This window comes from Astatotilapia calliptera, chromosome 20 (assembly GCF_964374335.1).
Source record: "Astatotilapia calliptera chromosome 20, fAstCal68.1, whole genome shotgun sequence".
NCBI lineage: Eukaryota > Metazoa > Chordata > Actinopteri > Cichliformes > Cichlidae > Astatotilapia > Astatotilapia calliptera.
Window position 1 is genome coordinate 36,128,916 of NC_137441.1, and position 15,377 is coordinate 36,144,292.

Sequence of the window (15,377 nt, forward strand, 5' to 3'; positions counted from 1 at the left end):
GGTTTATGATTTGCTGTTTAGTAGCATTAATCCATTCAGATCTTTCTTGGTACACATGGCTGAGAAAACAAAAGCTTTGGATGGAGTCCTGCATTTCCTGACAGACACAAATATGTAAATGGTTCAAAAGGTAACATCCAGCCGTTTGTTTGCTTTCCAAACACCTGGTCATTTGCTGAATCTCCTGAGATCAAACACAGAAACTGTGTACACGGGGAAAAGAAAAGGGAGCGATATGAGAGCAAATGGACCCCAAGGAGGTAAAGCAAAAGGCTTTGATGTGCTCTGAGCATGCCTGTTTACAAATTATACAATAAGATTCAGAGGTGCATTTTTCAATGGCAATTCATAACTATGCAAATAATAAACACCCACTGACTCAATGAAATACATCCTGTTTTTGAAGGGCTCAGCTTTCTGGTTACAGTCCAAACATGAGGTGTAACGGGAAGTTTTTAATTTGACTATAACGTGAGCATTATGTGCAGTACGTGTTGCTCTTGTGCTCTAGACCAGAGAAAAGCTCCAAAAACTCAAAGCTGGACGGGACAAACATACAAAACAATGAATGAGTACAGACTAAGACAAGATAATGGTAACAGCAAGCCAGAGAAAGTAGCTGTTATGAGCTTTGTTTTAACACAAAAGAAATTCAATCTGAGAACAACAGAACCAAATCTCATAGAAAATAAACTGCAAATAATCAGTAGACTAGTCAATAGTCTCACACAGATACACTGTAAAACCTAATAATGTGCCTTATTAAAAATATTAAGTAGAGTGAACTCGGTAATTATCAACTTGTTATTAGCACTAAAAGCTGATCAACTCAGTTTAGTTCAACTAAGTAAGCTGGAGATGCTGCTTTTCAGTGGTGGAATGTATCTAAGCACACTTACTCTATTCTGTACTTAAATAGGTTCCAACGTGCTGCTTTGCCTCATTTCATATTTGACTTCATTATCTGACAGTTTATATTTGTATGCGATCGACTTTCTGTGCTGTACGCTTGGTTTGAGGCTCTGGACCAGCACTCCTCCCAGTAAGCTGTTGGACAGAAAGATGTCAATTGAGTGTTTTTTTTAGTTTTCGTATATATTAGTAATTTTCAGAGTCATTTATATTAATCATGCTAAAGTTTAATCGTACTTTAGACCAACCTGTTTTACTTCTCGCTTGTGCTTTGTGAGAGTGTTTACTGATCTTTTCCTGTCTTCTGTTATTAGACGTGAGATATGACTGCACTATGCTGTTGTCCTCAAAGGAATTCCAGCAGTTCTTGTTGTTGACTCCAGTAAATTCTACAAGACATGCTGCGTAAGTAAACGCAAACAACAACAGTTTGGTCTGCATTTCTTGAAAGATCATATCTCACAAACCTAGTTTAGAGGTACCAAACTATCTGCACAGTATATAGTGAAGTCCGCAAATCTTTGAACAATTTTTTTTGCACCCACATTATTCTGCAGATCATCTGAAAGGTATATCGACACTTTGTCATTAAAATGAAATAATGAATTGATTTTACATCTAGATAGAAGGCATTCAGAATGAAAAGTTAGTGACCATGGTTGCATAGCCCTTTTTAAAAATATGCTGTTATGGTGTTATTGTTTGTCGGGCGGCGGTCAGGACTATCGAGGCACTGAATATCACCTGTGGGGACATTTGGGAGGTTGAGGGATGCTGACCTCAATAAACAGCTTGGGTATCTGCGGCTGTATGTTCTGCACACTGAGAGAGGAGCTGAACTATCAACTATCACCACATGATGGTGAGTTGGATCAGGTGGCGGGGGAGGATGCCGGACACACCTGGCACACTCAAACATATAGTGTAGACTGGGGACGCCTGGTAGAGGTTCAGGAGATCTTCAACTCCCAGTTCAACAGTAGCAGGCTGGGGACAATGTTCTGCACCTCCATAGCTGAGGCTGCTGCAAGGAGCACTGGCTGCAGAACCAACCACCTTGCTGGATATGCTGGACACTGCAGAACAGTGTAAATAAAAAGTTGGGCGGATTTTAACTGCATTACGAGATGTGTTTTTAATTATTATTTTTTATTTATAGTTACATACTGTAACTAATTAGATTGTACAGGGTGCTCATAATGAATAAGTTGCCCTACCTTCATTATTTTCAGTATGCTTTACATATTTTTCTTTGAGGCAAAGAGTCTGCATATTTTTTTTTTTGTTGGAGGGACACCAAAGCTTTCCCAAACCAGCTGAGAGCAGTAATCTCTGCAGTGTGTCCTGGGTCTGCCTTGGAGTTTTGTCCAAGTGGGACATGCAAAGAAATCCTGGTCACATAGCAAAGCTACCTAAACTTTCACGAAGCGGTATGAAATCATAGTTGTGTTAGCAGTCTGTGGATATGAACGTGGCTTTGAAAGTGATATAATCAGGATGCAGATTTAGATTTTCTGGGCCAGGTCATATGACTTTGTCATTACAACTAGCAGATATACTGTTCAAAGCATTTTCCTATCTAGTATCAGTATTCAACAGAAGACTGTGAAGCATCACTGCAGTAAGTCACAAAATTGTTTTGTGGTGCTAGTTTATAGTTTAGTTAGTTGTTTAAAAGATTTGTATATGATACCTTTCACCATCTTTATTATTTACACCTTTCACCTGGAAATCTACTTGAATTCCTTGCTAGATTTCCATTATATAACATAAAAAGTTTGTCTGCTAGGTGTCTTTAATCAAGAACACCCAAGCCTCTTCGAAGCTACTCTGGTCATCCTTGACTCTAATAAAAGGAAATTGTATATATTGGTTATACATATTTCAGCCCGACTCTTAGTTAAAAGGATGATTCCTGTCTCAATGTGACTCATGTAAAACAGAGCCAAAAGTTCTGCTGACGCAGAATTGGAAATTCAAATGCATGTGTCTGTAAGACGGTGTTCCCATGAATACCAAAGGCGAGCATTGTACAAACACATAAGTACAAAAGCGCTGCGCCACCCACCAGGTAAATACCTCTGGAGGACAAATTGGAAATTGAATCATAAACTATAAAGAGCCAAGGTTGAGTTCAGCTGCGGAAGAAAAGAGAGACGAGATGGAGGTGGAGAGGAGAAAAGAAAGAACGGCTACATTAAATAAAAGTTCACCCGTTCTCTCCTGCCCCGGCAAAAATTCACGCTGTGCTACCTGATTGAAATTTCCTGGTTTAATAGCTGTGAAATAAAGTAAAAGTTGGGAAGAGGAGGAAAGAGAGAATATGAAACAGAGGGCAAAAGAGAGAAAAGCAGCAGCGGCGGAACAACACGGGAGAGAGAAGGAGACTTGAAAACCAAAGACCAGCGGACACAAGGACATGATGGAAAGCGAAGTCTAAAAAATTCAATCAAAGCTACTCTTTGCCTTTTTTATAGTATTTCCTTAACAAACTGCTAATTCATATTGATATTGTATTGTCCTGTGCGCATATGCAAGACGTCCTTGGGTGTCTTTTGCAAAGGGAAACTGGATTTCCTCAAATAAGTAAAACAGGTAACTATCCTAGTTCCAGTCAGTGGCTAAAACAAAGTCAATAGAGGCTTTATGCTTTTACTTAAGAAAGCAAACTGTACCAAGGTGGGTCTAGGCAGGGTTAGCTAGAGAGCTAAAAGGTAACGATTTCCTCTAATGAATGCAATGAGAGGACCCCAGTGAGGAAATCTCACTGTGCAGGGAAAGGAAACTTTCTATTTACACCAATTAGTCCAAACACGTAATCAGCACAGCACAAAGAGACACACCAGTGCATCCATCTAACATTACCTCGGAAGGGTTGATGGAGAAGGGGGGAAATCAATTCTATCTTCATTTTATTTCAAATTTAGCATCTAGATCTACAGATCTATTTAGATGTAACTGAATTTTAAATTATGAAATTATAACAACAGAGGGAGTTTATTATTTTAGGCTCCACAGTACTTGTTTTTGGAGAAATGCATCGACTATCACACACTGTCCTGTTTCATTCAAGACGTGAGAACATAACATAAAGTTCTCATAAAGTCACAATGATTTCAATAGATTTTAAAGAAAGTCAAATTTGTAACTGTTGAGATTTATTACATAACCATGTGTAACCAATACAACACTTCAATACTGTCATAAATTCCTCATATTTGCCACCTGGTGAACTTCTATCGCTGCACCATCGAGAGCATCCTGACCAACTGTATAACAGTCTGGTACGGGAACTGCTCTGCCTCGGACCGGAAGGCGTTGCAGAGGGTCGTGAAAACTGCCCAGCGCATCGCCGGAGCACCACTTCCTGCCATAAAAGACATCTACAGGAAGCGGTGTCTGAAAAGGGCTGGGAAAATCATCAAAGACCCCAGTCACCCATCACATGGACTCTTCACCCTCCTGCCCTCTGGGAGGCGCCACAGGAGCCTCCGGACTAAGACCACCAGGTACCGGAACAGCTTCTTCCCCACAGCTGTCAGACTCCTGAACTCTGCCTCCTGACATCTGACCCACGTTAAACTCATGGACTGAACATACACACACCCACAATGGACAGCTGTACCCTCAAACACAATAATAACATGGACTGAACCACCACTCACAACCACTAGCACTTTATATAGCCTCTGTAGAAACTATCTACACCCTCACTTATCTTAACTGCACTACTGTATAGCTCTGTGTAAATAATCATTCTGTACATTCAATAATCTTTAATCCTACAACTGTTTACAACTTGCATAGTTCCCATTTCTGTATAGCTGTATATCCCAGATTCTGTAAAGTTATTTATTTCATATTCTGTATAGTTTTTCATATTTATATCCTGTTCATAGCCTGTACATAGCTTGTACTCACTACAGCCTGTACATACTTATAGTTATAGAATATTCACAACATACTTCATACCGTGTACATTATAACATACCATAATAGACCCATTTCTGTAATATACTTACATATCTATATTATTGCTAATATATATTGTAATATATCTATATCACTAAAGCACTTCTGGATGGATGCAAACTGCATTTCGTTGCCCTGTACCTGTGCATGTGCAATGACAATAAAGTTGAATTCTATTCTATTCTATTCTATTCTAACATTAATTCAACATTAATTAGTAGTAGAAAAATTAATACTTTTATTTTTGTGTATTTTGGTTCACTTTAGGAAAACAAAACCTTAAATTCCAAACTAAAAGAACGAGATTTAGGCAATTTTTACTCCTTTCAAACGTTGAAACATTTTACACGTTCACCTAACAAGATAAAGATCCCACAAACTCGGCTGAATCAAACATGAGGAAGTACCTGCTTCGGCAACCCTTCGTTAAAATCCAAAAATGGAACTGACAACACCAACAACAACATCAGCATTAGCAGCTCTTTAGCTCAGGTACAGCTGAACGGTGTGACTTTAACCCAAACTTAATTAATTTTTAGTGTTTTTCTCATAATCATCTGAGCTCTTTTGCAGTTTTTTGGAAATTTTTAAAAAAGATCTCGTTTTGCCAGCGTTGCAAGGCACCATAAAGTAGGAGATCATACGTGGGTAATGATAGAGCACAGTGTGTTTTATGTGTGTTTGCAGGAGCATTTAATCTGATAACACTGCATTCATAGAAACGCAGCAGGAACTGGCAGCGTGAGTCAGTTCCTGACTTTGTCATTTCATCAGCTATTTGAACAATCATCAGTGATTTTTGAAACATTGAAGCTGACCTGTAAGATTTGTGAATAATTCTTTAGCACCACTCTATCGTTTACAATTTGTTCCAATCAAGCTGAAGAACAGTATCCTTGAATTTGAGGTAGCACTAGTCATTGGTAAGAAACTTGGTTGGCCTCAGTTTTACCTTCAGAACTGCTGAAATTCGTTCTGACATAAATTCAAGAAGGTGCTACTAACGTTGTTCAGAGAAGCTGGTCTAAAAACAACACACACCTTTTGCAGATTTGTAAAAGCAGTTTTTATGAGGTGATTCTTCAAACATCTAAAAGGTGCTCTAGCTGTACTGATACTTTTTTTAATAGTAAATTTATTGTCAGAAAAACACTTCTGAGATGATGTGTGCTGTGGTTATAAAAGCAAAGCAACTACATTCAAGGAGAGTATTTAAATGTTGCTCAACAGGCTCAATGTGTGCCAGAACAAACAAACACTTCCATCACACCTAGGGATGGGTACTGATAAGATTTTCACGATTTCGGTTCCATTTTTGATCCTGTTTAACGATTTGATTCTTTATCGATTCTTTTTAAAAAAGAACACTAAGGTCGATTAGCTTACAACTTTGTTTTATATCTTCTCTTTGAACAAGATAGAAATTTAGGAGTAACATGGCCTTACAAACCCAACACTGAGAGCTTCAGAGATCCAGCCATACGGCTCTTCAATGGGGCGTCACAGGGTCCCCAGGAAAAACATTGTAAATGTAAAATAATAAAATAAATATTCTTCTGTAGCAATAACAAAGTATAACATAAATTATTCTGTAGCAATTACACAAGAATATCCAGTAATGTCCCTGCCTACAATTAAACACATTCACTTACTGAAAATCATCTGCTGTGGCAAACGGGTGCAAGCCTTTGACCACAAACTGAGTCTCTGCTCGGTGACATTCGTCTATCCTGGCCTGAAAGGAGACGCTACCGGCAGACTGCAGCGAGAACTGCCAGCATCTGAGCCAGACTCTGTCTCATCATGGTCACTAAATGCACAGTAATAGCAGGTTTGTAATAAGGCAGATCGCACTAACATAATATGCACTGTTAGTTGATTATTTACCTGCCGCATTAACGGGAGAGGACGTGCAAACGTTACCGCTGCTGCTGGGTTGAGATTCACGAGTCCGGAGCGGAATTAAAAACACGACATTCATTTAAGGTCATCGCGTGTTTTGTGAGCTTTTGCATATTCGTAGTGTTTCCTCCCTTAAATGAAATATCTACTTAGCAAGTGTTGCAAGTTGCCCTGTTGTCATCCGTTCTCGTAAAGTATGACCAAACTTTTGAGCGTTTGAGCCGCCATGTTTCCTGCCAGGTAAATGACGCTCTGCAACGTGGTGACGTCATCCGGGGCGACTGGAATCGATAAGAGAATCGTTTGCAAAAATGGCAAACAATTCCAAGGAATTGAAACAGTGGGAACGTTTTCGATTCCCATCCCTAATCACCACAAGACTGAACTTTTGATACTTTCCATTTGGGAATTTAAATATGTGCTTCTGCATAACTGGCTGTGGCAAGTAGTTATTAGATTTCCTCTCACTTTTTTTGTTTGTTTGTTTTGGGCTTCTTCTTCTTCTTTACTATTCCCCATATGTCAGAAGGATTGAGATGGTTTTATATAAATCAGCATTTTTCCAAAATCTAGCATGTCTGGCACCAAACCCTGTGCCACATCCAGTCCCTTAAACCACTTTTTGTCCCCATTCTGATGCTTTGTTTGAACTCCAGTGACTCTTCTTAACCATGTCTACATGCCTAAAAACATTTAGTTTTCTCTATATATGTCCTTTAACAAGCCTCTGGAAGGGTTTCAGTTACCAGACAGAATATTTTCATATATACATACACTATAAAGAGCATGGTGCTAGTCCTTAGTAACACAATCACAGCCTCACAATCCATTTTTGTTTATGTGCTACTCTGGTTCTTTAGGCAGAGGCCATGAATCACGCTGCCTCTAAGCAGAGTTCATCTTGCTGTCTGGCATCACCTTTCTGCTTTTATAGATATTCATTTGCTACACTTGGTAAAAAAAAAAAAAATAAAAAACCCCAGCTATAAACACACTGTCCTCCAGTAGAAAAACCATTTTGATTGCTTTGTGATCTTCTTGTTCAATATTTCAGCAAACAGGCAGCCTGCCTGACAGACATTAGAAACACATTTCTCCAGAATATCGGTGGAATCTTGTTTGAGCAGGAATAAGTACAGAAGATGATCCTGTGACAAACTCCAAAAGTCTAGAAGGCCTGTACCCAATCATCAGATACACTCCTGGCACGTTAATGGCTTAAAACAATACGCGCATTACCAAGGACACAGTGATTGGTGAAGGAGAGTATATGCTAATTCAGTTATTCAGTCATGAAATTTGTCAACTGTAACCGCTGATATAGAGCGAGGGAGAAAAAGAAGCCAGAGGCTACGTAAAACCCATACTGCCGAACAAATGGGCAGATCATAAATAACGTGTGTCTCTCTTGCTGTGAGGCAGCAGGACAGTCGGTGTTCAGTGGAAACCAGAGTGACAAAATACGATGTAACTGAAACTTAATAATTGTGTGAAATCATAAATACTGCTCTAACAAACAGTATTCATTGCTATGCAGCTTCCTGCTCATAAAATAATTATTTTATGATTACCGCACTGACTGATGTTAATGTCAGCAGCTATTTGTGAGACAGTGATATTTAAAATGGGTAATTAAAAGTGATTTTCTCCCTGTCTGCCACTCGCCACCACCGATGACTCCACGTCTGTCATCAGTCAGATGTTGCAATGTAATTATATGGGAACACACACATGCACAACCTCAGTTTCAAGCAATGTGCAATCTTTTGTTTCATTTCCCAACAAAAATGATATTCATTCAACAGGTGAAGCAGGTGTGGATGATGGAGTAAGAGGGCTTTAAAGATGGAAAGTACGATCCAGCCAAGTTCCTGGCAGTGTGATCCCTCTATGGTGCCTCGTACACATGCGTATTCCACCCCCACTGTTATTTTAGCTTATAACTGTAGATGAAAGTCTTGGCTTTGTTGTTGCTCTCATCCTGTAGAGTTGTGTCACAGTTAGTGAAGGAAGATTCTGGTGTTTATTATATTTATTATTCTCGTGTGTTTATTGTTCAATGATAATTTTTAATTGCCCTGGGTCAGCACGTCTCAATTTCAATAAAGTTGTATTTACAGAGGGGAAGGGACGGAAAGCGTCTGCTACATTTGCATTTATTTATTGGATTTCAAAGAGATTTAGAATGTGCTGAGTTTATTATTATTCTCATCAGAGATGAAACGATGTGCAAAGCACCGTGCTCACGTTTATCTAGCGCTGTCTGGTCCTACTGACTGCTCAAAGCACTTTTTAACCACACAGTCATGCAGCGCTTTTTATTCTGCACATTTCCAAGCACTTTATCTACCTCACATCCGTGGCCAATTTACAATCACCTATTAACCTAACATGCGGGTGTTTGGACTGTGGGAAGAAACCAGAGTACCCAGAGGAAACCCACGCAGGGAGAGTGAGAACATGCACACTCCACACAGAGGTGCTGAACCAGGAACCTTCTGGCTGGGAGGTAACATTGCTAACCGCTGCACAACTGTGCGGCTGCACGAAAATGCACAGTTTGGGCCACATGCTTAATTTAAAACATTTAGGAAGAAGAAGATTTTAAAAGAAGGAAATATTCTTTCCCAGTATGAGCAGAGCATGCCACATTAAAAGTATAATAAGTGACAGTATAATGTTCTTCTGATCGTCTGTCTCACTGTCAGTAATTACTGATTTCATTAATTTGGTCTCTTTCTCTCTCATGCATGAATTCTTTAACTCGTGACCTGTGATTTAAAAGTGGAAGGAAGTGCTGGGATGTTTGTCAGCATGAAAAATTTCACATTTGTAATTTTCAGCTTGAATTTTTCACAAGCCATATGGAACCGTGTTGTAGACCAAGCATGGAGTGCAGCTTTACTGTGGAGCAGCCACTAAGGAGGGCAGACAGCCTGTCTCTGCACATCACATTAGAGAGCCTCCTTGGCCATGTATGCATATAGATGTGTGTGCACGTGGGTTTTTTATTTGTGTGTGTCCTTCCATGTGGATCTACAGAGGGTCTGTCGGCGTGCCTGACTGAATGCACATGTCCCTCTGAGCATGTGCGAGAGTAGTTTAGCACATGTGACTTCGCCTTCTATGTCTTTCTCCTTACATCTGTATTTTCCTGTCTTGGCAGTCACAATGCCTTTCAGAGTAACTTAAGTTCTTAGTAGTCTCTAATGAGTGACGATGTATAGAGATTGCAGCCTATAGACTGAGAATCAAGGACTCGACAGTGTGTGGTGAAGTGATCAGCATAATCGCTGTTCCGCTTTACTTCAAAGTCCAAGCCAAGCTGTTTCTTCAAGACTATCGGCAGAACCACTGAGTCATTTAACCAAGGCCTAGACTGCAAATAAGATCTCTTCATTGTAGGAGATCTATAGTCTACTAAGTGTAAGCGCTCTGTGGTCTAGGTGTTACACATTTCGGTATAATAAAATGTGGGAATAAGGCAGAATAAACAGAAGGATTGGTGGTTTAACAGATGGAGAGGCACTAATGGCATAGAAAAGGCATCATTTTCTATTTTTCTACTCTGGCTTGAGAGATACAAAAAAGAACAGAAACTACAAAGACACACACACACACACACACACTCTCCTGCAGACACACACTTATATCCTGAGACTTCTTCAACCACTTCTCAGTTCCATCAGCTCTTCTCCTGAGGTTGCTGTTCCTGTCTTGTCTCTACATGCCTTGTGAAATGAATTCAAGAATGCGCATGCACACATATTCACACAAACGTGTTAATGCTGGCTGAAGTAAAACCTAGCCGGGAGACATTTGATGTATTGCCATCATGGCTGGCTGGTGTTAGGTAAGGTGGAATCCACTTACTGTTAACTTGAATCGGATTCACTTCTTGCAACAAGAGAACCGCTGATCGAAGCACACAAACCGAGCTCCTTGCTTTGTCTCTCAGGTAAACGGACCGCCGTTTTGAACATATAACTGCTTTAAAATAGGTCAATCATTACCTAAATTCAGACAATTTTCAGAAAGAACAATAAAAAATAGAAGCTAAAAAAAACTGTACAAAGAAATAAATCACAGTTTTTTTACTCCTTTCACTGTACCTGCATGATGGATATGAATAAAGTACTCGATAACCAGGTTTCACTCACGGTGCACTTTAGAAACATACCTGCCCAAGAGGTTAACGTACCATTTGTCCAGTATGTTCATCATTTTCCTGAAGCCTTCATCACTCGTGTTTACTCAACACATATCTTTAAATGTAATGTAATTTCAATGTGCCTATGCATTTGACGGATACACTCGTTTGCTGTACAGTTTTATGGATGATTCACATTAGCCTCCAATGTATCATTTCTCCTGGTTTTCATGCATTAATTAACTGCAGCTTTTGGTGTTTTTTCAGGCAGTTAAATAAAATATTTGTGCTGCTATTCTGCACAGATAAAACTACAACTCTACAGCACTCTTGGCAAATTATTTTGTCTTGGTTCAATTCAATTCAGTTTTATTTATATAGTGCAAAATCACAACCAAAGTCACCACAAGGCCCCCTATATTAAAAAGACCCACAGTAATAAAGAGAAAACGCCCCATGCAACCAAGCAATTGGTGACACAGGGAAGGAAAAACTCCCTTCTAAAGAAACCTGTTCAGGGAGGGGCAGCCATCTGGTGACTGACAGACCCAGTATGACTGTGTAGCGTGCTCGAACTCTGAATCTGAACTACCGTATTTACAGAAAAAAATGGCAATAGCCAATATTCAAGTCAAAGCTTCAAAATGGCCCAAATCAATTGGTGATGTCATAGTAGCTACATCGCCCAATTATAAATAGTCTGTGCTGACGACACTTTACATAGTCAGCATGAATCTACATTAGCTTTTGATTATCCCAAATTCTCACTGTAGAGATTGTCCAAAAAAATGTAAATCATTGCTTCAGAAATGAAACCGGCAGCCACGAATTGATTTGACTTGAACGTTTAAAGAGAGAACGGGGAGCTGTAATGGCAGTGACCACAGCCGCTCACTGGGGTACTCTTATAATGAAAGCAAAACCGAATAGCTTTAGTGACTCCCAACATTGTAATCAAATTTACTTTACATGCCTGTGTGTGTGTGTGTGTGTGTGTGTGTGTGTGTGTGTGTACCTCTGTGAATGCATGTGCGAAAGAGAAAGAGACAGCGGGTGTGTTTTGAATTAGTGAGAGCGACAACCTTGAGGTGACCTAAAGGATTGTATTCAGTAATTATCTGATTACTCGTCTGTTTTTCCTCACTCAGACACCCTGCAACTGGATAATGCTGTAACTCACTGATCACAACCTACTTTACAATCAATTACCCATTAACAGAAGAACGGTCACAATGCACACGGGCAGACAAACGCCGCCTTTGCTGCCACCGTTTCAGAGCAAAATGTGACAAAAGAAAAACACAAAAGTGCAAATTCTAAACTTTTCCTCATCTTGTGACTTTTCTATTTATCTGCCTCACTCGCTGTTTTTCTCGTAGCTTTGTGCAGACCTCAGCACTTCGCTGAAAGCCTGGTGAAGCACCACAGTGAGAAGGTGTCTCCGTCCCCTCTCAATGTCTTTTCACGATCCTTCCATTTATGAAAATGTTTGCCCTTGCCTTGTCAAAAATGTCTCTTTGAGAGGAGATGATGCCTGGCAGCCAGAGAACAGGAGAGTCAATCTTACACACAAACAGCCACAAAACACACACGCAAAGCCATGGATATAGGTACTCACATTTCAACAAGGACACACATTTACTACACACACACACAATCTCACAAAAAAAACCCTTCTTGTCTCCAAGAAGCGATAACATTATGAGAAATTTTCAGTTTGTACAAGGAAGGCCAAAGGAGGGGCGCACGTCCACCTAAGATGCCAGATTAAAGAAAAGATTCAGACTCATCAATCATTCTCCCTTTCAGTCATCCCTTAATGGAACATCTGCACGAGGCAGATGTTAAGACGTAAATACACTGGCTGCAATATAAATATCCTTCACGTCGCTCACGTTAGATACGCAGCACCAAAAATGACAAAGACAGCCAGTTCAGATGAAGGGCAGCTGGTGCACAACACTTATCACAACATGAAAGCCGAAGGCACAGCGTAACATTTTCAAGCCATCACAGCATATTATATGAAGTCAAACCGAACACGCGACACTAAAATCACTTCCTGCTTTTATCCTTAGGTGATTTTGTCATTTTCAATTATTGAGTTTGGTTGGGTAAGGTTTTTGCTTGTTTTTTTCATTTTATTAGTTACATCCAAATCTGCCCCACAAATCTTGAAATGGATTTTTCTGGGTAATACTTGTGGTTCCTGGAATATTTAAAAGTAGATCCTTTAGCTCGGGAGACAGACAGCCTTTCCGCTTTTAGGATTAGGCTTAAAACTTTCCTTTTTTAGAAATCATATAGATAAGTCTAGATCCGGTGGCCCAGAGTCCTTCCTTAGTTACACTGAACAACACTTGGGCAGGGGCTCCTGGGGGGTTCCCATCTTTTTCACTCATTATCCATTTAATAATTAGTTACTATTTACTTTGGCTTCCACAGGGTGTCTTTTGTCCTGTCTACCTCCCCTGATCCGGTCATCCAACCACAGCAGATTCCAGAGGTTTCTTCCTGCTAAAAGGGAGTTTTTATTTCCCACTGTCACCAAGTGCTTACACATTTGTAGGGTCATATTGTCGGGTCTTTACCTTATGATATAAAATGCCTTGAGGTGGCTGTTGTCGTAAGTTAGTGCTACATAAATAAAATAGACTTGTACTGAACTGACTTGGATTGAGAGGCACCAGCCTTTCAAACTTACTTATGCTGCTTGAGAATTAAAAGTGATTAAGAACAGCTTACATTATAATGACCTTCACTGCAAGCCTACAGCCAATAAAGCCTGTAAGTCCAGCACTCTGACATACCCCTAATAAAAATCGTAACTGTAAAAGCTTCACGACGACACAGAATGAATTCACATTCCTGCCTGTATGTGCATGTAACTGAACAGCATGACCTCAGGAACATAAAAAGCTCTTATTCCAGCACAGGTAGCAGCTATAACGTGTTCCGCCTTAAATCTTTGTTGCCTAGAGGTATGGGATTTTCAGTGTCACACACATGTGATCTTTGTGAACCAGGGAGGCGAGTACCCAACCTTAACATGAGAAATGAACTGAAAAGTAGTACGAGGCCTTTGGGCTCAATCACGGTAGTGACTCAGCCACTTGAATCACACGGGAAGGATATCACACAACCAGGGATTTCTAATCCACAAAAGCTCACTTCTCACTGTCTGTGCTGTAACCCCAGGCATTTTTGAGAGTCACCCACCCTGATGGGACTGCGAGCACGCGAACGCCTCTGAACTGGGAAGACCTTTCTTGTTGGATTACTTGTACCCCCCTTTCTTTTATTAAAGAAGTTTTGTGTGTTCTTCCTGGCAATCTGCCTCGGTGGTCTCGTATTTCATTGTGAAGCCGACCTCGGTGTTCCCTCAGGTAGCACGCGGTGTATTCACTATAACTTTACAATATGTGAAAAGAAATTGGCTGCAGAGGTAATCTACAATAGAGCCAATATTGTGGATGTTGTAAACAGACAATGACCCACCGACAGGTGAATATACAGTACACAAGCGGACATATAGATATACAGCTACCTACCTGTGTGGCTTCTGTGTGCATGTGTGAGGGAGGCCAGACAAAGAGATAGCAGCAGACTCCACACACCTACTCCACAAATGCAAGGACCCCGTTCCCGCATTCTGTCAAAGGGAAAGTAAGCACACAAATGTTGTTAGTGGACACAAGAGAAGAGACAAATTTAGAGAATGCATTGCTTTACTTGTATATATGCAAAAAACATTCATTTGATTCTCACTGCAGAACTGTTATTAGTGACTCTCTATCCCCCTCTACCTAATTGGGCTCCACCTTTCTCATTTATGCAAGTCTGAACCTAATCAAGCACCACACACTGCTGTATATGTTCATGCATGAAGTGAAAAAAGCATCAGCTGAAGCGCAAAGGTTAGTTCAGTGTTTCCCATGAATTCACCAGAACGTTCTCGCACAATAACATGTTAGGCGTTTTGGTAGAAACACTTTAAGAAGTCAGGTGGTGTAAAGAGCAACATTCACACAGTCATACTCTAAAGCAGTGGTTCTTGACCTGGGTTCGATCGAACCCTAGGGGTTTGGCAGAGCCTCCGCCATGACATGCATGGCTCATTTTGTGCAGAGTAAAAAACATATCTATGTCTTGAATTTGAAAAACATCATATTTTATTTTTCACTAAAGAGGGGTTCAGTGAATGCGCACATGAAACTGGTGGGGTTCGGTACCTCCAACAAGGTTAAGAACCACTGCTCTAAAGGATCTATTGAGGGCAACTTGGGGTTAAGTCTCTTGCCTAAGGATACTTGACTGGCATGCGGGCTGGATGAGCAGAGGACCAATCCATACACTTTCATTCTACCACCTGAACCACATAACTGACTGCAAGTACACAAAAAGCACCTAACGCAGTCCACATTAAGAGCCGGGCTTGGTG

The 15,377-nt window shown here is 40.3% G+C and overlaps 1 protein-coding gene across 2 annotated transcripts in view; it reads right to left on the minus strand.

Moving 5' to 3' along the window:
- LOC113013022 (chemokine-like protein TAFA-2) overlaps positions 1 to 15,377 on the minus strand; it is a 97,702-nt gene that overhangs the window by 33,115 nt on the left and 49,210 nt on the right. Inside the window, exon 2 of one of the 2 annotated variants that reach the window (XM_026153555.2) lies at positions 14,488 to 14,588. In XM_026153555.2, the coding sequence (XP_026009340.1) occupies positions 14,488 to 14,587 (100 nt within the window). In that variant the 5' untranslated portion in view covers position 14,588. Of the gene's footprint in view, positions 1 to 6,771; positions 7,014 to 14,487; positions 14,589 to 15,377 lie in introns of those variants that run through there. The other variant, XM_080295365.1, reaches the window with a different exon arrangement.